Source organism: Rana temporaria, chromosome 3 (genome assembly GCF_905171775.1).
Source record: "Rana temporaria chromosome 3, aRanTem1.1, whole genome shotgun sequence".
Classification (NCBI taxonomy): Eukaryota; Metazoa; Chordata; class Amphibia; order Anura; family Ranidae; genus Rana; species Rana temporaria.
In genome coordinates, this window is record NC_053491.1 from 87,461,796 (window position 1) to 87,484,205 (window position 22,410).

General features: G+C 43.8%; 2 protein-coding genes across 2 annotated transcripts in view; one reads left to right on the top strand and one right to left on the bottom strand.

Annotated features, from left to right (window-relative positions):
• Positions 1-14,558, top strand: part of MAN2C1 (mannosidase alpha class 2C member 1) — a 78,926-nt gene extending 64,368 nt beyond the window's left edge. The window contains exons 21-26 of the mRNA XM_040342868.1: positions 1,162-1,305; positions 4,701-4,810; positions 7,667-7,746; positions 10,643-10,788; positions 10,982-11,085; positions 13,998-14,558. Coding sequence (XP_040198802.1) covers positions 1,162-1,305; positions 4,701-4,810; positions 7,667-7,746; positions 10,643-10,788; positions 10,982-11,085; positions 13,998-14,115 — 702 coding nt within the window. The 3' untranslated portion in view covers positions 14,116-14,558. The remainder of the gene's footprint in view (positions 1-1,161; positions 1,306-4,700; positions 4,811-7,666; positions 7,747-10,642; positions 10,789-10,981; positions 11,086-13,997) is intronic.
• A 3,750-nt stretch (positions 14,559-18,308) lies between these two features.
• LOC120931438 (very long-chain acyl-CoA synthetase-like) overlaps positions 18,309-22,410 on the bottom strand; it is a 92,622-nt gene continuing 88,520 nt past the window's right edge. Inside the window, exon 10 of the mRNA XM_040342869.1 lies at positions 18,309-18,626. Within this exon, the coding sequence (XP_040198803.1) occupies positions 18,450-18,626 (177 nt within the window). The 3' untranslated portion in view covers positions 18,309-18,449. The remainder of the gene's footprint in view (positions 18,627-22,410) is intronic.

Genomic DNA, 22,410 nt, shown 5'->3' on the forward strand with positions numbered 1-22,410 from the left:
TGGTCGGCCACACTCAGCACAGTCAGCACTGCAGCTCTCTCACCTCCTTGTCCACTCCTCAGCCCTCAACCCCACACTTCCCTGAGTTCCCTCACGCTGTGGACTCGAGATGGGCGGACGCAATTTGCAATTTGGCGCGGAGGCGCGCTGTGAATGCTGGGGCGGCCGCGGCGTCCTCGGCTCCTCCTCCTGATGTCCTGATCACTCTGCGTGCTAGGTGCCGGTCGCCGCGGTCGGCATCGCTCTGCTCTCCGCCGCAGCGCTAGTATTATAACTTTCTGCCGCCGGAATTTGCCGCTCCCTTCTAGGTGACGCCTGGTACCAATGGTCCCATGGACGGGCCGGCTCTGGCCCGGAGCACTCGCCCCTCCCGCCCTTGCCTTGTACCGGCCCTGCCTACTGTTATCACCGCGGCGGGGAACATTACAGACAGCGTTCGTTTGAACAGTTGTTTCCCCGCTGCGCATAGACACTCCCCCTTGGACGGATCTGTCCAATCGCGAGCAAGGGGGAGTGTCTATGTGACTCCCCCTTGCTCGCGATTGGACAGATCCGTCCAAGGGGGAGTGTCTATGCGCTGCGGGGAAAACAGCTGTTCAAATGAACGCTGTCTGTAATGTTCCCCGCCCCGGTGATTAACGTGGCAGCTGCGGCGGCGGCGGGGGGCCGGATTAAAAGGTCCGCCGGGCCGTATACGGCCCGCGGGCCGTAGTTTGCCCAGGTCTGCTCTATACCAATGGTCTCCAAACTGTGGCCCGAGGGCCAGATGCGGCCCTTTGCTTGCATTTACCCGGCCCTTGGAACACTGTCCCTTCCACTGATACGAGACCCTATTCTGCCATCTGACACCGACAATGGAGCACCATTTCTCCCACTGACACCATTAATGGGGCATTATTCCTCCCTACGATACCAGCAATGGGGTACTATTCTTCCTCCTAATACCAGATGTTTACTCCCACTGATGCCAGGAAAATTTCCCCTCCCGCTGGCCAAAGTCCAGCCCTCCAAGAGTCTAAAGGACAATAAACCGGCCCTTTGTTTAGAATGTTTGGAGACCCCTGCTCTATACCATGAAATATTTTCACATTATATTTTTCTATAGTGTGTGTGATTAGTTCTTCTGCTTATTAGGAATATTTGCTTTGTGTTGTCCAATAGGTGGCATGGAACGAGGCTCATAAGTTCTTAAAAGTTGAATTCCCGACAACCGTTCACAATGCAAATGCTACTTACGAGATCCAGTTTGGACACTTGCAGAGACCCACTCATCGAAATACTTCTTGGGATTGGGCCCGATATGAGGTATGACCCTTCTCTCTCTTAACTAGTAAAATAAGATGATTATCTGTGTGTCCTTGCCGGAAGGAAGGTCAGGGAAAAATCTCTTTTAACCTTGTTATAGATCCGTTATTTTAAACGTGTGGCCCTCAGGTTGGATTTGGCTTGTGAGTACTTATCTGTAGCCTGGCAGAGGAGATAGAGATTGGCTGCGGCTCTAGGCAAGAAAAATGACAGGAAAAGCTCCATCTCCAAGGTGGTGAGTGGAATCCGTTAACAGCACAGTTGCAGCTGTAGATGACGCTAGAGCAGTTTTTAGCCCTACAATGCATAGAAAATGTGTGAAAATTTTAATTTAGAGAGAAAGTAGAGTGGCATATACAGATATAAAGAGAGCTTGTTTGAAGGTGGTGAATGGGCATGGAGTGCTTCCTGGTGGTTCTCAGACTTACCTGGATGATCGGTAGCCCGAGAACTGATCCGGAAGTTGCGGCGGCTGGTAACAGAGTAGCGGAGGAAAAATGGCCTGCGCTCATCTCTATGGTCTAGACTGTAGGAGGACCGGAATGATGTCACTTTCGGTTCCAGCCCAATGTAAACAAGACCATTTTTTTTTTTTGTTTAAAGCACCAGATCAGTGTTTTTGTCTTTTTTTTTATTTTTGTCTATTGCCTTACATTGGTGTCATGTGAATGCTGCGACCAATCACAGCGATTACATTACCAGTAGTAAACAATGGCTGTTATTCATGAAGCTATTGTTTACTACTGTGATCTCTGTGATTAGTCATAGCAATTGCATGATACAGGGCCAATCACAGTAGCCCTGTACCAGGTGTTACTGTAGCTGTTGCCAATCATAACAGTAGTACTGAATAGCCAAACGTTATCAAAAATTATTTCTTATAAGCAATCCCAGTGTAAATATAAAAATAACCCCCCCCCCCCTTCATAAAGAAAAATAAGGGATGTTTACATTTCTTAAGATAGGAATAACATTTATGATTTTTTTTTTAAAGGGAAAGTGGATTTTTTTTTTTTTTTTATGAAATAAAAAGTAAATCGTCCCCCTTGTTCATATGTTTATGCTGCACTTCAAGTGTTACTAAACCCACAACCAAAAAATCAGTCTGTATATGCAGCAAAGCATGCTTGGTATACTCACTGTGAAACCTAAGGGGTTAATCCTCTGCATTGTGTAAAAAGGCTGCTTGATCTTGTATGCACAGATCCTCCCCTCCCGGCACTGTCCCCTTGGACAAGTCCAGATAACACAGAGCCTTTGTAGTCAGGTTGCACATGCTCATTTTGGTGTGTATTGCTAGAGAAGTTTTTTTTTTTTCTTGGGAGAGTGCATGTGATCAGCACAGGGCCAATCACCACTGTCTAGACTGAGGGTCAGGAGCCCTGCAGCCTCATAGAACAGCTCTGTGCAATATGAAAGCTCCTCCTCCTACAAGCTTCACCAGGAACTGATAGACATCACAAGATTGCTATATACTGCTGATGAGAAAAGACATTTAGCAGTTTATTTTTACTAAAATAATTGCATTTCCATGTTCTGTGTACTGTGAGAGACCAGATATAGTGCATGCAGGGTCCTAGGTTTAGTAACACTTTAATAAAGTGGATGTAAACCCTCACATATACCCAGGGAAGTGAACAGCCTCAGATGATACACAGGGATGAAACAAATCTCCATACATAGGTATATCTGCTGTCTTCAGCTGTATATATCCTTTAGAAAGTGCACATTGTGTTACAGATTTTCTCTTCCTGTTCAGCACTGAGAGTGGATTATGGACATACAGCCAAGACAGCTGATTGGAGGAAAGGCACACTCCCCCACTCCACATAGACAAAGGAAGAAAGGAATGTGCAGAGCTGTGCTCTGACACAAGTCAAGCTCTCTGCTAATCTAATTGTAGCAACCTCCCACGACACAAATTTCAGGCAGCTTTTAACTCCTGTGTCAGAGAACTTGTCAGAAGTTATCAGGCTGATAACAGAGCTACGGAACAGGAGGCAGCCACAGGACTCAGTGCTTTGAAGAGAGATAAGAAAACACTCCAGATTTATGTGCCCGGCTCAGATTTTATAAATCGGGGTTACATCCACTTTAAGTGAGCAGCCTATTTTTCAGGTGAGTGTGCAATAAGCCATACAAGAGCACAGGAGAATTTTCACTTGGATATTCATTTGATGAACTTTATTGGATTATCAATTTTTTTTTTATCACAATTCGCTGACCCAATGAACGTGATATTCAGCGGATGTACACATAATGCGATTGCTGTTTTTGATTATTTATAATATTAAACCATTGCACATTATTAATTCCCGCATAATTTATATTAATTTGGAGCACTGCAATTTCTATGATTTTGTAAGGTTTAAGGGAGAGTATACTGTCTTTTTGCTAGGTAGGCTCTTTTTCAGTGTGTAGCGCCAACTTTCTCAGATCTTTAGATTTGTAATAACACTGGGTTGATTTCTAACTAATGTTCTGCTAGCACAGTACATATGGGGTTAAATATTGCTTTCCCAGACCCTCCCTAAAGAGGAACGGCAGTCTGCTCACATAATTTGTAATAAAAACATCTTTGCCATTCTGAAGCTTCCCTCCAACCACTTTGCATATTTTATATATACTGTGATTCTGTACTTTCCAGATATGCTGCAGAAATCTCCACGTCTGGCTGCATCCATTTTAACTGTGGGCAGCTGAAGCTTCTGCCTGTTTACTTCTTGAATTTACACCGAGGCACACCTCCAGCTCTGCAGCTTTTATTGGCCCTCTTATTACTCCTACCCCCTCCCTTCCTGGAAAACTCTCACATGAGTGAGAGAGAGGTATGCATGATGTCATAAGCCTAGGCTAATGACCAGACAAAAAACAGGAAGTGGGCTGTATAAGGTATTTACTGGCAGAAAAAAAAATGTTACTATCCAAAGTTAAAAATAAAAGGGAAGAAGATTTAATAGATGGAAAGTTGAAAAAATTACTGTAGGTCCGCTTTAACATTTTGATACTGAGATGATGCCTGTAGCTGCAGGCATTATCCCAGTATAACCAATTAAACCCCAGGACGTCATATGACATCCACCCAGTAGGAAGTGGTTAACCCTTTGTTAGTACAAATCTAGTTTACAAGTGATAAGGGAGATCTGCTAGCACAGTACAGATAGTTAATTATGGTAAATATTACTTCCCAGCCCCCCCCCCCCCCTCAACATTTCATAGAAGGGTCAAGTTATGTTATGTGAATGGGAACGTAATAAATATAAAGTGGGTGTGATGCCAATCTGGCTGCAAACGTGGAATACGCTTAAAAACAAATTTCTAGTAACCCTTCTATACAATTTTCAGCTTTAATGTTTTGATCCTATAAAACATCTCGGCCACATTTTCTCCGGCAGGTTTGGGCTCACCGCTGGATGGACCTGTCTGAGTACGGTTTTGGAGTTGCTGTGCTAAATGACTGCAAATACGGTTGCTCTGTACTTGGAAATGTTCTTAGTCTCTCTTTGTAAGTTTAAAGCGGTTGTATACCCGCAACTATTTTATTTTTTATTTTTTTTTACACCTGAAAGGCAAAAGGCATAATGAGCTAGTATGCACCGCATAGTAGCTCATTATGAAACGCTTACCTTGGAACGAGGTGTGTAGAACTTACCTGGTCCACGCCGAGCGGGATGTCATCTTGCCTTGGCGTGTCTTCCGGGTATCGCCGCTCCAGCGCTGTGATTGGGTGGAGCGGCGATGTCATCACTCCCGCGCATGCGCGCGGGAGACTTCATTCCGGCAAGGTCCGGCGGCTGCCGGGCCTCTAGCCGAGGATCCCTGCTGCGCATGCCTATAGGCTTACCTGTAGGTAAAAGTGGTAATAAAGACTTTACTACCACTTGAAATGTTTCTATAGGATTTCTTAACCTTTATTATCATGAATCGCAAAGTAATAGAAATACCTGTTTAACCATCTGAGTCCTAAACACTATTTTAAAATGGCAAGGACAGCGGCGATTTGTCCCAGAATCATTATTCATACTGTGCCGAGATTTGCCAACTTCTGTGAGCCATCCCCTGTGCCACTAACAGTTGAATTGTCAGTGGCCAGCGACAGCCAGGGTCCAGCACTAAGCCTAATGTCGCGTACAAGACCGTTTTTCATGACGCAAAAAACACAATTTTTTTAATTGGTCATTAAAAACGGTTGTGTGTAGGCTACAGCGTTTTTTTCTCGTCGTGAAAAATGGGCATTAAAAATTTAGAACATGCTCTAATTTTTCTCGTCGTGAAAAATGGTCGTGTAGGCTTTAACGACGGGGAAAAAACGCGCATGCTCAGAAGCAAGTTATGAGACAGGAGCACTCGTTCTGGTAAAACTAGCGTTTGTAATGGAGATAGTACATTCGTCACGCTGTAACAGACAGAAAAGCACGAAGACTGAAAAGCGCGAATCGTCGCTCACCAAACTTTTACTAACACAAAATCAGCAAATGCAGCCCAAAGGGTGGCGCCATCCGAATGCCGTCGTACGTGTTGTACGTCACCGCGCTTTACTCAAGCATTTTTTTTCACGATCGTGACATTAAAAACGGTTGTGTGTACGCGGCATAAGAGCTGAAGTTTTTAGGGATACAACGATCCCACAGACACCGCACACATGTTCCCACAGGCCCTTCACCTGACTACCCACAGACACCGCACACGTGTACCCACAGGCACCACACCCACAGACACCGCACACGTGTACTCACAGGCACCGCACACGTGTACCCACAGGCACCGCACACGTGTACCCACAGACACCGCACACGTGTACCCACAGGCACCGCACCCACAGGCACGGCACACGTGTACCCACAGGCACCGCACCCACAGACACCGCACACGTGTACCCACAGGCACCGCACCCACAGACACCGCACACGTGTACCCACAGGTACCGCACCCACAGGCACCGCACACGTGTACCCACAGGCACCACTGACACCGCACACATGTACCCACAGACACTTCACCCGACTACTCAGATACCACACATGTTTACCCACAGACACTACACATGTGTACGCACAACACAATTCCCGTCGGAAAATCCGATCGTGTGTACGAGGCTTTAGAATGTATCATCTCGCTTCTACGAGGGATGAGAAAGCAGATACACTGACAGATCTGCAGGATCCCACTGTTGTAATGCTTTACAGGCTCCCAAAACAAAAAATAATAAATGCACGTTGTTAGAATGTGAATTTACAATTTTTTGTCAAAAGGTGAACTTATCCTTTTAAAGCTTTATTTGTTTTGAAAAAAAAAGTCTAATGTATAATACTGTACATTAAAGTAGACCACAAGCGCTGGGCTTTCCATTTAAAACAAAAAGCCATTCTGTAGGGATACAGAGGGCCAGATTCACGTAGGAGATACGACGGCGTATCTCCAGATACGCCGTTGTATCTCTGAGTCTGAGGCGTCGTAACTTGGCGCCTGATTCATAGAATCAGATACGCCCGAATTTTGCTAAGATACGACCAGCGTAAGTCGCCTACGCCGTCGTATCTTAACTGCATATTTACGCTGGCCGCTAGGGGCGTGTACGCTGATTTACGCCTAGAATATGTAAATCAGCTAGATACGCCAATTCACGAACGTACGCCCGGCCGTCGCATTACAGATACGCCGTTTACGTTAGGCTTTTTCCGGCGTAAAGTTACCCCTGCTATATGAGGCACAGCCAATGTTAAGTATGGACGTCGGGCCAGCGTCGAATTTTCCGTCGATTACGTCGTTTGCGTAAGTCGTTCGCGAATAGGGCTGTGCGTCATTTACGTTCACGTTGAAAGCATTGGCTTTTGGTGGGTTAATTTGGAGCATGCGCACTGGGATACTTTCACGGACGGCGCATGCGTCGTTCGTAAAAAGAGTCATTTACGTGGGGTCACAATATATTTACATAAAACACGCCCACATGTTCCATGTTTGAATTAGGCGGGCTTACGCCGGCCTATTTACGCTACGCCCCTGCAACTTTGCTTTGAGAATACTGCACTTGCCTGTCAAAGTTGCGGAGGCGTAGCGTAAATAGGATAGGTTCCGCCCGCTCAGAAATACGCGCATCTACGTGAATCTGGCCCAGAGTGTTGATTTCTCCCCTTCCCATACTCCAGTCGAATGTATTCCTTGCAAACTTGTAATATTAACATAAATGGATTGATGGAGCATTAGATGTCTGTCTGTATTAGTATATATTATCATTTATTTCATTTTTTTTTTTTTTTTTTTTTACATACTTTTTGCTCCTTTAGAACGTTGGTTGACTTTAAAATCGCTTTACAATTTGATATAACATGTGTAACGTGTCCGTTTTCTTTTTTGTAACTAGACTGAGAGCCCCAAAATCCCCAGATGCCACTGCTGATATTGGACTTCATGAGTTTTCCTATGCAATAATGCCTCATGAGAGTAGGTATCTACTACTACTATTATTATTATTATTTTTTTAAGACCCATACCATCGATAAAAAAAAAAAATACTCAATCTAAGCAAAAACTATTTTTTGTTAACGGAGATCTTATTAGATCGCCAAATATAACTTATTAATTACATGATCTGCTTTTCTAAAACTAGGCAATCTATGGGTTAGTTGAAGAGAAATGTCTAAAAGGAAAACACTGCTGTGATAACAATAGGCTTATTTTAGCACAGGTTAATATGGAAAAGGAAACTAGAGCCTCCACCTGCTGGCTTTATAGAAGACTGCTTGAAGTTATTATCTAAAGTCTATTTTTTTTAATATGTCAAACATGTCACACTTACCTGCTCTGTGGAATATAATTGCACAGAGCAGCCATGATCCTTCTCTTTTGGGGTCCCCAGACAGCACTCCTGGATCCTCCTCTTCTCAGTGTGCCACCATAGGAAGTGGAAGCATTTTCAAAGAGGAGGTTCACCTGAATTTTTTTGTTTTAAATGCCAGCAGCTACAAATACTGCAGCTGCTGACTTTTAAAAAATGGACACTTAAAGAGGTAGTAAACCCCCCGCCGATTTTTTTCTATTTTTGAATTGATATAGTACACCAGCTCAGCGCAATGCATTCTACATATAACACTTTTAAAAACGAGCTCTGTAAATACCTTTTTCGTGGAGTTTTTATTCGCAGCATTTCTGGGTATTAAAAGCGCCATTGCGACTGCTGTTTAGGGACTCCTTTTCATACGTCATTTCCGCCCTTACTGTTTCACTGTTGTAAATCTCGCGCATGCGCTGTATCGCCGTAACCAAGCCTCGATCTCAATCTCCGTTACCGCGGAAACGACATTAGTTGCTGTGTCTGCGGCTGCAGTGTACTCCCCTTTGTGACGTCTTATACAGTCACACGTGGGGAGTATCAGGAAGAGCTATAACAACGCGAGACTTCTCCTCTTTGTCGGACAGAGGGGAAGCTCTCTCACATTCAGTGCCGGAAGCAACAAAAATTAAAAACCGGCCAACTTTAGATGGGCCGGTTTTGACGAGCATAAGTGCGCAAGCGCGGTGACGTCATCAAAAATAAAAATGCGATTTTACAGCTAATTACAGGGGTGAGTACATTTTCACAGATAGCGGTGGGCTGCCTGTGTTATGGGCCAATTTTTTAAATAATGTTGTCTCCGAGGGTATACAACCACTTTAACTGTCCATGTCACCCGCGACGTTGGCAGCCGAGGGCAAGCAACCGCTCGGCTCTCGACCTCCCCCACCACCATCCTCCGTGAGGGAATCAGAAAGGGAAGCGATGCGGCTTCACTACCCGGTTCCATACTGCGCATGCGCGAGTCACGCTGCGCCGTCCTCACTGGTCCCCGCTGTATTCTGGGTGCTGTGTGTTTCCCAAAACAAAACGGGGGTGGGGGGGGGGGTGACGCGAAGGGACAAGACTCCAGCAGGAGTCTATATCCAGAAGTGGTGCAAATACCTGTATTATACAGGTATCTGCACCCTCTGAAAGGTGCCAAATGTGACACCGGGGGGGAGGGTTCCGAAAAGCAAAGGTTTACTTTTGGGTGAACCTCCGCTTTAAAGTGCATCTATAGCTACTTATTTATTTATTTTTTGTTTTTTTTTGTCTTGGATAGGGTAGGAAAAGGTTAGAACCTATATCAGGTTTGTATTGCTGTCACCACTAAATAGATTTAACAGTCTCTGTTTTCCGCAATAGTAAAAAAGCTTTTCCAGAGCCCTTTCCTGCCTTCATTTATTCAATCCTTTTTTGGTGATCATTATTATCATTATTGGTATCATACAATTATAACCATTTATAGTTTAGTACTATTATTATTTCCATTTCCTTTTTTTATTATTTTTATCAAATTGTCATTTAAATTTTTGCATTGGTCATTGCCAATAGATTTGCGTTTTTTCATCATGCACTATTGACACGGAGTGTAGTGTGCTTTTTATTTCTGTCTTCTGTTTGTCCCAGTGACCATTGTCACCAAAAAGAGGTGATAAAAATCGAATTTGCACATTGGTTACTAGAATGAAAAAAAAAAAAATGTTTTAGTTGTACAAATTAATTTAAAGCAAGCGTAATTTTGTTTGCTTTTTTTTTTCCAAGGACTGAATTTACATCTATGGATAAAAAATGTGTAGCGCTGAAAAAAGTCACAAAATGATTCAAAAACATGAAAAAAGTCACAAAATGATTCAAAAACAATTATAACAAAAATAGTGTCCAATAAAGGTGAATGAAGTTCATATGGGAAATATTCCCGCGAGAAAGATGTAATCCTGTGTTACTCCAATGTTATTCCAAAATATGTGAAGACCCACCACCAGTGAATGTAAGGGGAGGCTTACCAGCTAGCCTGTGACCGCCCTTCTCAGGGGGGTCAGTACAGGCTCTGCAGAGATACAGATGATCGTGGATGTAGTCCTGTGGAGAGATCCAGGAATGATCCTTTATCTATCCCCTCTGTAGCGATGGTCAGTGCAATCACTCAGGTGCTCCAGTGACAGGTGTTCAAGCACAAGAGACGCCATTGTGATCAAGATTTTGAAAATTTAGTGAAGCCAAATGGTATAGGAAAAAGAGAGAAGGCTTCCAATAGTGCAGACGTTATAAAAAGTTATTGTAAAATGCACAATAGCAGGTAAAAAACTCTCTATATAGAGTTGCAGACAATTTCCTTGCAAGGATGTATAAAAAAGAAGAAGCTCCGTTCGTGTCAGTACCGTGCCGTGCAAAAAAACGTGACGCCCTACGGCCGTTTCGTCATTAACTGACATCATCAGGGGCACTAATTTACATTTGTTTGTATTCCACTTTTGCTTAACTGCCAACTGATTTGTCATTTTATGACTTTGTACCCACTAGGATCATTTCAGGAGGCAGGAATTATCCAAAGTGCATATAACTTTTGTATTCCCCTTCTGACAACCTCATCACCGGTTGCACAGCCCAGCTCCTGGAGCGCTTTCACCGTTTCCTCTCCAGCCGTGGTGCTAGAAACTGTCAAACTGGTAAGTCTTTAACATTTTCATCACCAAGTTACTGTCAAACCATGACTGCAAGGCCGTTGGTTTGAAATGGACGGACTCTTCCTGGTAGACAGTAGCTGATTTGGATTAATCTGATCAATAATACTCTTTCTTATTAGACCTTGATGGAATTCTTATATGTCTTGTTTTGTGCTATCATTACACTTTCTCCTAGGCTGAAAAGCTCCCAGATACTCTTGTAGTAAGGTTGTATGAGGCCTATGGCAGTACTGTGGACACCCAGCTCCAGACTTCACTCCCTGTAAAAGAAGCTTTCTTGTAAGTATAAACCTCATTTACAATGCTCATAGACTATATTTAAAGGACATTTGCAGATTTTCTAAAAGAGAGCCGCATGTACCCCTAACCCTGCATGTTATAATGATATTTGTAACATATATCTTAGACCAGACCTTTTGGGGCTTCTCACTGCCTCGGGTTGCACCGACATCCTTCCAAAGCTGGAACTTAATCAGGGCTGAACATGTGGCAAAGACTGCAGTGGTTGGAAATGCCTACCTTTCTCCCTTCATGGTCAGGAGCCATCAAGACCTTGAAGTCTTCTTCTGAGTCAAAGAATTGGGTCTCGTTCACACTGACACTCCTGCGTTTTGCTTTTCCAAAACTAAGAGAAGTTATATGAGAAGTATAAACCACATTTATGTTTCCCAGAGAGAGAGAGAGGGAGACCTTGCCGTGGCCTGGCCCTCCTCCTCCTTCCTCCACCGCTGGGCCAGTTAGAAAATGCAGCAAGCTTCGCGATTGCGCAGCAGGGAACCGGCTGTGAAGCCGAAAAGGCTTTACTGCTGGTTTCCCTTACCACGAATGGCGGCGGTAGCACCCGAGACCTGATGGGAAAAGATCGGCTGTGGTGCTGGAATTGCGGGATCCAGGGACAGGTATGGGTCCTAAGTATTTGTAGCTGAAGACTTAATTTTTGGAGGGAAGGGAGCTGGAGCTCCTCTTTAAATTGTCCCTGGTATGTGGATGTATGAATGTGTGTTGGGGACCTTGAGGGCAGTGACTGATGTGAATGTATAATGAATATGTGAAGAACTACGTTAATTGATGGCGCTATATATGTACCTATAATGAATAAAATAATAAATAAATCTACACTGTCTGTGTTGATGAGGGAATTGAGCAATTTGCTTTCCTTCAAACTGTAGTTGAAAGAAAGAAAATTGCATAATGTATTAGGCTGGGTTCACACCATTGCAAATTGGATGTGGGTTCTTCGCATCCAATTTGCAATAGCAGAAGAATGTGACCGGCTCTCTGTGGAGCCGGTTCGCATATCTCCGATGCGAATTTGCACAAGAGCCCTGTGCGTTTTTTGTTCCTTTTCAGTTTGGAATTCAGCCCAAAATTCATGCTGAAATCGGACCTGAAAGGTGAACCCTGCTGGGAGCCGCATCGGCATCCAGTGTGAACCGAGCCTTACTGTATTCCCGAGACTAGGAGGAATGGTGAGCAATGTTTTCTTCTTTTTTAGGTGTCCATTTATGAAGCAGTGGAAAATAACCGCTGCTGAGTTCTCCGGCATTCTCAGAGGAGATCGCTCTCCTCTGAGTGCCTGTTTATGAAGTGGTGTAGATCGCTTCTCTTTTTGAGGAGTGATGTGATCTACGTAAACTTCAAACTGTAAAGAACGCCTCCTGTTAATGTAATCTTCCAAGACATAGTGAGATTACAGTACCAGAAAATCAATGTAACACAGAGGTGTCCTTTTATTAAGCAGCGGTAAATTACCACTGCTGCGTACACAGGCATTTTCAGAGGAGACCGCTATTTCACACTATACTTCATATTCATAAAATTATGAAGTTTAAGTCCCCCTACACAAATTATATATATATATATATATATATATATATATATATATATATATATATATATATATATATATATAAATGTATGCGCACACACACACACACACACACATTTTTATATATAGTGTTTCTAACCTGCTTTACCAGTTTTGGGGGGGGTTTGTAAAAGGCAGGGGGGGGCTTTTTTACTGTCTTGAGGGGTCTGATTGTGGAAGAAGAGAGACATTAAGGCCCCTTTCAGACGTCCGCTCCGCTCGTCCGTTCATTACAAGTCCGTTTACGGACTTGTAATGAATCCCTATGGGATCGCGTCCGTTAGCAGATGGAGCATCCGCTAACGTCCGCGACCATCCGCGTCCGACGGGATCCGCTTTTGCGAACGGAAGAAACCCTATTTTCTTCCGTCCGGCGGAACGGATCGGATGCAGACAGACAGACGGTCCGTCTGCATCCGATCCCCCATAGGGGAGAGCGGAGCAGAGACAAGGCGGTCTCTGCACTGTGTGCGGGGACCGCCCTATACGCCGACAGCTCAGCGGGGATGACGGAGGATCCCCCGCTGAGCTTTGGCTGACACATGGAGCGGACACAGAAACGGTCCGCTCCGTGTGAAAGGACCCTTATTCTTCTTTCCTCCTCTGTTCTTGGGGATTGTCTTCTCTCCCCGATTCTCCACCTCTGGGCTGGAGAATTTTTACAGATTGGCAGTAAGGCGCTGAGATCCCACCTTCATAAACTGGCCATTTCTGTTTATGTGAATGACAGGTTTTCTGTATGCTGACATGATCAGTGATCTCCGCTGATCATCCCACTTTCATAAATCGCTAATGATCTATGATGAGCTATGATCATTAGGATCGTAGCTCATCTCCGTTTCATAAACGGCACCTTAAGCCCCTTTCACACGGGGCGGATGAGTAATGATCCGCCCTGTGAACCTCCGCTTGCTCATCGGGGATCGCTCCGTTGATCCCCGCTGAGCCGGCGGATGACAGGGCGGTCCCCGCACACTGTGCAGTGACCGCCCTGTCTTTTCTCCGCTCTCCTGGGGGGATCGGATGAACACGACCGCCTGTCCGTGTTCACCCGATCCGATCCGCCGGACGGATGGAAAAGTAGGTTTTTCCTCCGTCATACTTTGGCGGATCGGAGCGGGTTGGATGTCAGCGGGCATGTCCCCTCTGACATCTGCGGCTCCTTAGTGGAGCGCCCGTTCAGGCATGCCTAAAAAACTGGCAGGCGGACCTGAACAGGCCGCCCGTGTGAAAGAGTCCCAAGTCAGTGATCCTTAGCTCAATGAGCAGAACACGTGGATGCCGGATCGCCTGTATCGTATAATAATGTTGTTGTTCTTTTCAGGTGTGATCTCCTTGAACGGCCATATGACTTGCAGAATGTTCTGTCTGAGGATCGATGCGTGAAGCTTTCCTTTACGCCATTTAAAGTGCAGTCTGTGCTCCTGGTCCTGCAGAGATAGCTCTTTGTCAGAGATGAACACATTTCCTGATAATATTGTACTTGGATATGATGAGATTATGAAATGGTCCAAAGCTGTCATCTAATTCTGTGATGATCACTGATTGTTTTTAATGGAAGGGGATAAGGGTACCGATTTCCCTTATGAATGGAACTATGCTGTGGAGATCTGGCATAGGTTCCTCTGTTGATAACACTCCATATGATACTTTGGTTATTCATACTGTTCTTGCCCACCAGGTCTATTTAATGAGACACAAAATAAAGTGCAAAGCAAGTACAGTCCTGTGAAATCTGGCTGCTATGAGGTTGTAAAGTCTGCAGGTCATGATTACTTTTTACATTGAAACAGCCTGTGCATATTTTTTTAATTACATTGCATCTGATATAGATGTACATTTTTCCAACAAGTTTCTGAGCGCAATTAAACAGCACTTAAAAAAATCTGATTATCTTTCCTTTGAATGTGTGATTGTGTGTTTTTTTTTTGTTTTTTTTTTAAGCCTGGTTGTGTGTCTTGAGTTAGCCCTCTGAATAGTGACCTTCACTACTAGCAACACTTTCAAATGCAGTCACCGCCATCTTTAACACTAGATCCTTCAGGGAAGTGACCATAGCGGCATACACCCACGTTCTCTTTTCTACCACTTTGAGAAAGGTCTGCACATTCTATTTTAGTTTGCTAGTTTAAAGTTCACATTTCTTCAAAGATTAAATTGCCATACTCCTAATCACTAAGACCCCTTTCACACTGGGGCCGCGGTAGCGTTAGTGCTAAAGCGCTGCTCGTTTTAGCGGCGCTTTAGCGCTATTTAAGTAGGTGCTTTTCAGCTGCCAGCAGGTGCTTTTAACCCCAAAGAAGGGGTTGAAAGCGCCGATGTTGCAGCACTTTTCAGGCGCTTTGGAAGCGCTGCCCATTCATTTTAATGGGCAGGTCGTTTTGGGAGCGCTAAATACAGCGCTCCCAAAACACCCCAAAGATGCTGCTTGCAGCTCCAGTGTGAAAAGTCACACTAAAATGAATAGGAGGCCGTTTTCAGACACTTCACAGGCGCTATTTCTATCACTAAAATGCCTGAAAACCGCCTCAGTGTGAAAGGGGTCTAAAGCCTCGTACACCGCTGAGTGAATTGAGCGTGTGTACGAGGCTTTCAGGTTTCTCGTGTGGAAATCTGCCCAGAATTTTGACGAGAAAAATAGAGATCCTGCTCTCTATTTTCTCGTCGAGATTCTTGTCGGCCTGTTTCCCGACGAGAAACCCGAGCGTCTGTATACTTACCTGTCGCAGTGGAAACCTGCGCATGCTCGAAATGACTTTGACGCATGCGCGGTATCTTCCATGGCATAGGTAGGGTGACGCAAGATGGCAGCGATGGCATGAATGTGACGAGCACATGCTCTTCGTACGCAACGTCACCGTGTTCTTGCCTTTAAAAAGAACCGCGGTTCTTTTGAAAGGAGTGTACACTCGGGCGGCAGTACAGTATTCTATAGTAAAGTGTATCGGTCATTCCCTTTAAGCTGAAGGAAGCAGAGCTTGCATAACATTTTTTGGCTTACCCAATGTATATTCATAACTACAAAGTATTCATAGAAACAACATTTTAAAGCTGAACTCCAGTAATGATCTTCATTTCATGGTTACATTGGTCTACCTTGGATCAATGTACTTGCATATTTCTTCCATACCAAAGCCAACGCTGTGGAAGCTGACAGTTACTGTAGTAGTTGGTACTACTACAGTGATAGCAGCAATCATCGGGGTCCTGTGCATTGAACAGGCTGAAGTTGGTGACATCACCTCCCCACTTCTCCACCTCTTCCAATCAGAGAATGGCAAGTATTCATTGCAAAAATACAAGGCGTCCTGTGAATGACGGGGGTGCCAAAAATGATCTCCTGTGGTCGGCATGCAGTGGGGCACCTGCTTGGCACGGGTTCCAAAAGAGCAGTGCTCACTGTAGTAGCACCAACTACGACAGCAATTCATTGGTTTCCACAGCGGTCCATGAGGTATGAAATATGCATACTTGCAGTAGTCCAAGCTAGATCAATGGTACTATGCAATAGAAACCATAACAGCAGTTCAGCTTTAAAAAAAAAAAAAAGATATTAGTACACATTTATAAGATTTTTTACATCAAGTTGGCTGGCTTCACATGAATATCTAAAACAAATTGAAAAGTCAATACATTCCTTTAAATAAATACATCTTCAATTTCCATTGAGTCTTTGCTACGCTGGCAGACAAAATGGCAGCATGAGTAAGAAATCAACAGAGGAACTTTATTCAGAGTTCCAAAGGAAAAGATTCAAGTTACCCTAATCACTACGCAAAGCTAACTGGATAACATTGTCTGTAACTCTCATATTTTAAATTTGGCAATACAGTTATAAATGGCAGCTGTCATGAACAATGACATTGTAACTCTGTATAAACGTTGCAAATTTTTACTTCTAGTCAGATGTGTCACCTGAAAGCTAAAGCTGACCCTGCACTGAGTGAATTTCATTCCAAGCATATACAGGCATCTCTGTTACAAATTCAAAAAAATGAAACTAAACACATATATATATATATATATATATATATATATATATATATATATATATATATATATATATATATATATATATATATATATATATATATATATATATATATATATATATATATATATATTGCATAAAAGTAAAATAGTCCGCAACCAAAGCATATATATATATATATATATATATATATGTGTGTGTGTGTGTAAAATATATATATATATATATATATATATATATATATATATATATATATATATATATATATATATATATATATATATATATATATAGTGATAATTGATAAATCAATCTTCAGTCGTGATAAATAGAAATAGTCCACTTCCTCCAAATGGATGTATCCCTATGTGATAATATGAAACCAAATGTGCTTCCACCTCCATCCACATAACACCACCGTGCTCACAAAACTCTCACCTTAATACATTTTCAAATACGCCTTATAATCTCAATTCAACAGGTGGTATGATTGTCCTCAAATGCTTCCAAATAAGCTTTGTTCAACCTGGGGTGCTGGTCCCTTTAAGGGCCCGATAGGTGCGCTCATCCGCATAATAGGTTAATGCAAAATAGCCTCCCATAGTGTAATATTAAAATAACTTTCACATCAAGTGTGCATTAAAAACGCTTTTGTATAGTCAAAATATTCTGCATGTATCGATCTCCAACATCACTTCCGGTCCGTGGTGCCCTACGCATTACGTCACGTCATGTGACTTCATCAGGGGTCACTGAGGACTATCATATAAAACCTATTGCATTGTGATTATAAAGCGTATTTGAAAATGTATTAAGCTGAGAGTTTTGTGAGTATGGTGGTGTTATGTGGAGCACACCATTTGGTATCATATTCTCATAATACGGATTCATAATGGTCCCAAAAATTTGTCAAAAGTGTCCGATGTGTCCGCCATAATGCCGCAGTCATGAAAAAATCGCTGATCGCCGCCATTAGTAGCAAAAAGTAATAAATATTTCATTTTTTTCAAAATTGTCGCTCTATTTTTGTTTATAGCGTAAAAAATTTAAACTGCAAAGATGATTAAATACCACCAAAAGAAAGCTCTATTTGTGGGAAAAAAAGGACGCCAATTTTGTTTGGGAGTCACATGGCATGACTGCGCAATTGTCAGTTAAAGCGACGCAGTGCCGAATCGCAAAAAGGGGCCAGTCCTTTACCTGCATAATGGTCTGAGTCTTAAGCGGTTAAGGTACTGGTGATGTCACCCTGGTCTTACAGCTGCATTCTGGGAAGTTCCTGTCACATGTTCCAGGAGGCAGACCCAGAGTTCTAGGCAGAATTTCAGAAAGTATAGGGAGATTCTTTTTTTTATGATAATGGGGAAAAAGTTCCTATTTAAGGGTTCCCAGTTTAATGGTGCCTACCACATTATTGTGTCATTCATCTCCAATCCGCTCCAATTTTTACTGAGAAGTAAGATTATGTGGTAGATGTGAAAACGAATAATTACACAACTACAAAAAAAATTCAGAAAATAAATTTTCAAGACGACATTTACAATTGATAAACAATATATTCAAGTTCATTAGTATTTGGTCAGTTCCGTATTAACCAAATGAATGTGCTTATTTCCTAAAAAGAAGGATTATTTTAACTCCTAAGTAATTCAAGTTATTTTTATTGAAATGATTTGATTAGTCAGCTAAAATACCAAGATCCATTGAAATACATAGACAGTCCTTTCCTGTAGTGATGAGCTGTAATAATGCTCAAATTGAGATTTGCACTGCTAACCACAGATCTTATAATCTGAGTGTTTTTTCCAAGATGGCATTGTAGATCTGCTGGGTCATTGGCGTGTATATTTTATTTTTTTCATCCAAGAAGTACAAAGGGTCTTTTATGATGAGCGGGTTGAAGCCTTCTTTGACCAGTTCTACCTTGCGTTGCTTGTAGGTCCCGGTAACGTCAATGGTGTCCTGTTTGGGAAGCAGTTTTTATTCTATGTTTGTAAAGCATGCAGTTTTATTACGTTTCTTGAACTGATACTATAACATATTTCACATGGTCCTTTCTGCAAAGCTTAACGTGTATCTCAACCCAAAAACAAAATGTAATATATTACAGCATAACAGTGCTTAGATGGAGTGACCTGCATTTGTTTTTCTTTTTAGGCTTCTTCCCTTTATTTTTACCCCGCAATCCTTAGAATAACACATTTTCTGATTATTATTTTTTTGTGCCCTTGGCTTCTTAATTGTAACTCTGGAAGGAACCATGGTAACTACCCAGGCTGAATGATAAACCTATCTGCCTTTGTTCATCTCCATTACATAGGAAATGATCGGGATTACTAGTTTACAAAACGGAGAAAATGTTTTTGCTTCCTGTTCATCTCACAGAAAGTGACAAGGACAATGCATTTTTGTACTTGCCGAGAAATGCTCCTAGATGTGGTGGATGTGTTAGTTTTATTTTCACAGGATAAGGACTGGTAGGTTGTAATATATGAAATTATATTCTTCAGTTTACTTCTGTTTTTAGGTAGGATGGACTGGCATCGCTATTTAAAGGCAAACTACAGGTATAATAGTCAATATTGTTTAAAGCCTAACTCAAGGAACCCTCTCTTTCACCATGGTACCTCAGCCCTCCCCCTGCTGGCCTTTCCCAGAAGTATTTTTTATATTTTTTTGTCTTCAGGGTGGTCAGTTGATCTGAAGGATTCTCTTCAGATTTTTTCCAGCAGTGGGCAGTCCTGAAAAAATGTAGAGTGGTGCTGATGTGATGACGTTCTCGCCAATCTCTACATTATTGTATGTGAGTGTAAAATGGCATGAACACACCACTCCCTGCACTGACCAGATGGTCTTAGTTTTCCAGATTAAATTATACTGGGTATCATTCCACTGGAAAGAATGAGGATATCTAGGGGTGGAAAGAATATACTGTGGACAACAGTGTGGGAGGGGAAATAAAGTGTTACACTCAGGGCTTTTTTTCAGGGGGAACTTGGGGGAACTCAGTTCCACCACCTTTGGCTCAGACCCTTTGGTGCCTGCTCATCACAATCACTTGTAAACACAGAAGTCTGGTTTCTGTGTTTACAAGTGACAGCTCTGCACTCTGTGTGTAACCACCTGAACTCTGCATTCTGTATGTAATGCAATCCTGGTATTTAATGCCCTTTAAGACCCTTCTACTGTTTGTGAAATCTGAACGGGGTCGTGGTTGAGTTCCTGCACCTTTTTCTGAGAAAGGTTTAAGTACATCCTTGAATACAACGCACAACATCTTCATGACTCTTGGATTATGCTACCAAATTCTGGTTAAGGAACACTGGGCAAAAAAAGGTAGGAATCCCTGCCCATGCAAAACCTATCCCAGTTCAATTAAGCCCCAGTTTTTTTAATAGTGTGTTTAGGTGATGGATGGGACTACAGAGGTCTCTCTGAAGATTTCTTTTCATTCTGTATTCCACACACCACTGCTGGAAAAAAGGCTTTCATCCAGATCGGTTACCTCACCTATGGCCAAGAGGGACTGCACCAGGGCCCTGCATGTTGGAGCAGGGACAGCCTCTAATGTTGCTGCTAATCAGCCCTGCATCCTGCAGGGAGTAATCTCCAGGGTGGTCAGCATTTGGTGACCTGACTGGCAGGGTGCTTTACAGGTTCAGAGCATTGATTCCATTGGGGGGAATCGAGTGCCTAAAGGCTCTGCGGGGGTGTGCCTGCCCTGAGAGGTGAAAGATTGGACCTACTGCAGGAATGTATGTGGATTATATGTGGCAGTTCTCCTTGTGTTTCTGATGCTTTAGACCAGTGGTTCGCAACCTTTCTAGTTGTGTGGCCCCTTGATAAAATTTCTCAAGTTGTGGGGACCCCTAACAGTAAAATTATTTTTGCAGCATGGGTTGTCCGCACCCAAGACAAGTAATTTGCGCTCCTAATCCGCACTTCCTGAGTCCCTTCCACTCTAATAGTATTAAAACCCCTTGTGGTACATTTTAGGATGTTCCACTCTTTCTTTGTTCTCCTTCCTTTCCCCTTTATCTCTCTTTCCTAATTTTTGTTCCCCCCCCCACCCCATCCCTCTCTCTAGCTGCCTTTCTTGTTCTTATTCTTTCTCTCCCTTTTTCTTTGTTCTTCCCCCTCTTTATTCTCTCCCTTCCATGTATTCTCTATTTTTATTCCTTCTCTTACTCTTTTGTCGGGGGGGAGTTGGGATGAGTGTCAATGCTGGGGGGATTTCTGATGAGTGTCAATGCTGGGGGGAGTTCTGATCAGCCAACTTGGGTGCTCTTGATCAGGGCCGCTGATAGAAATCTTGGGGCCCCATACAGTCTACCTGATGGGGCCCCCTTCAGCCCCACCCCTGGTCCCTCCTTCAGCCCCGCCACTGGCCCCTCCCTAGACCCCACCTTAAAACAAAGTGCAGATTTGTCTTCAAGTGATATTTATCACTGCAGACAGTGCCACCCATGCCACCAATAGTATAATGCAATTGGCAGCATGGGTGGCACTGTCTCTGCAGGTAGCACTTGCGTTATGTCATTAGCGTCATGGGTGGCACTGTCTGCAGCACATTACGGCATTGGTGGCACTGTCTGCAGCACATTGCGGCATGGGTGGCACTGTCTCTGCAGACAGCACATGCGTTATGGGCCATAATACATGTGCTACCTGCTGACAGTGCCACCCATGCCGCAATGTGCTGCAGACAGTGCCATCTATGACGCTAATGCAATAACGCATGTGCTACGTGCTGACAGTGCCACCCATGCCATAATGTGCTGCAGACAGTGCCACCCATGCCGCCAATAGTATCATGCAATTGGCAGCATGGGTGGCACTGTCTCTGCAGGTAGCACATGCGTTATGTCATTAGCGTCATGGGTGGCACTGTCTGCAGCACATTGGCGGCATGGGTGGCACTGTCTGCAGCACATTACGGCATTGGGGGCATGGGTGGCACTGTCTCTACAGAAAGCACATGTGTTATGGGCCATAATACATGTGCTACCTGCTGACAGTGCCACCCATGCCGCCAATGCCGTAATGTGCTGCAGACAGTGCCATCCATGACGCTAATGCAATAACGCATGTGCTACCTGCAGAGACAGTGCCACCCATGCTGCCAATGCCATAATGTGCTGCAGACACTGCCACCCATGCCGCTAATAGTATAATGCAATTGGCAGCATGGGTGGCACTGTCTCTGCAGGCAGCACATGCGTTATGGCATTAGTGTCATGGGTGGCACTGTCTGCAACACATTACGTAATGGGTGGCACTGTCTCAGCAGGTAGCACATGCGTTATGGGCCATAACGCATGTGCTACCTGCAGACAGTGTCACCCATGCCGCCAATGCCATAATGTATAGATGCTGCTGGCTGCAGTAGTAGTAGATCTTGCAGCCCCCCCAAGCAAGCACAGTAGCACACACCTGTGTAGTGTTGTTAGCTGGGCCCAAGGAGTCCTGATCCTGCTGCTGCCAGTCTCCACAAACTATTCCAGTTAGATTGGAATCATGAGATCTGATGCCTCTGCCTATACCAATGTCCTCTGCCGCAGCTGCTCGCCTGAGTCCCCTCTCACTGCTACTTCTCATGTGGAGAGAGAGGAATCACTCCGCGGCGCCAGGGGCACGGCCCCACAGAGGACGCGCTGGCCGGGACTTGAGCCAGCGTGAGGAGCGGGCGCAGAAGAATGCCTCTTCCACGCCCGAAATACAAGAAATAGTCCCTCCCCTGCCGCCT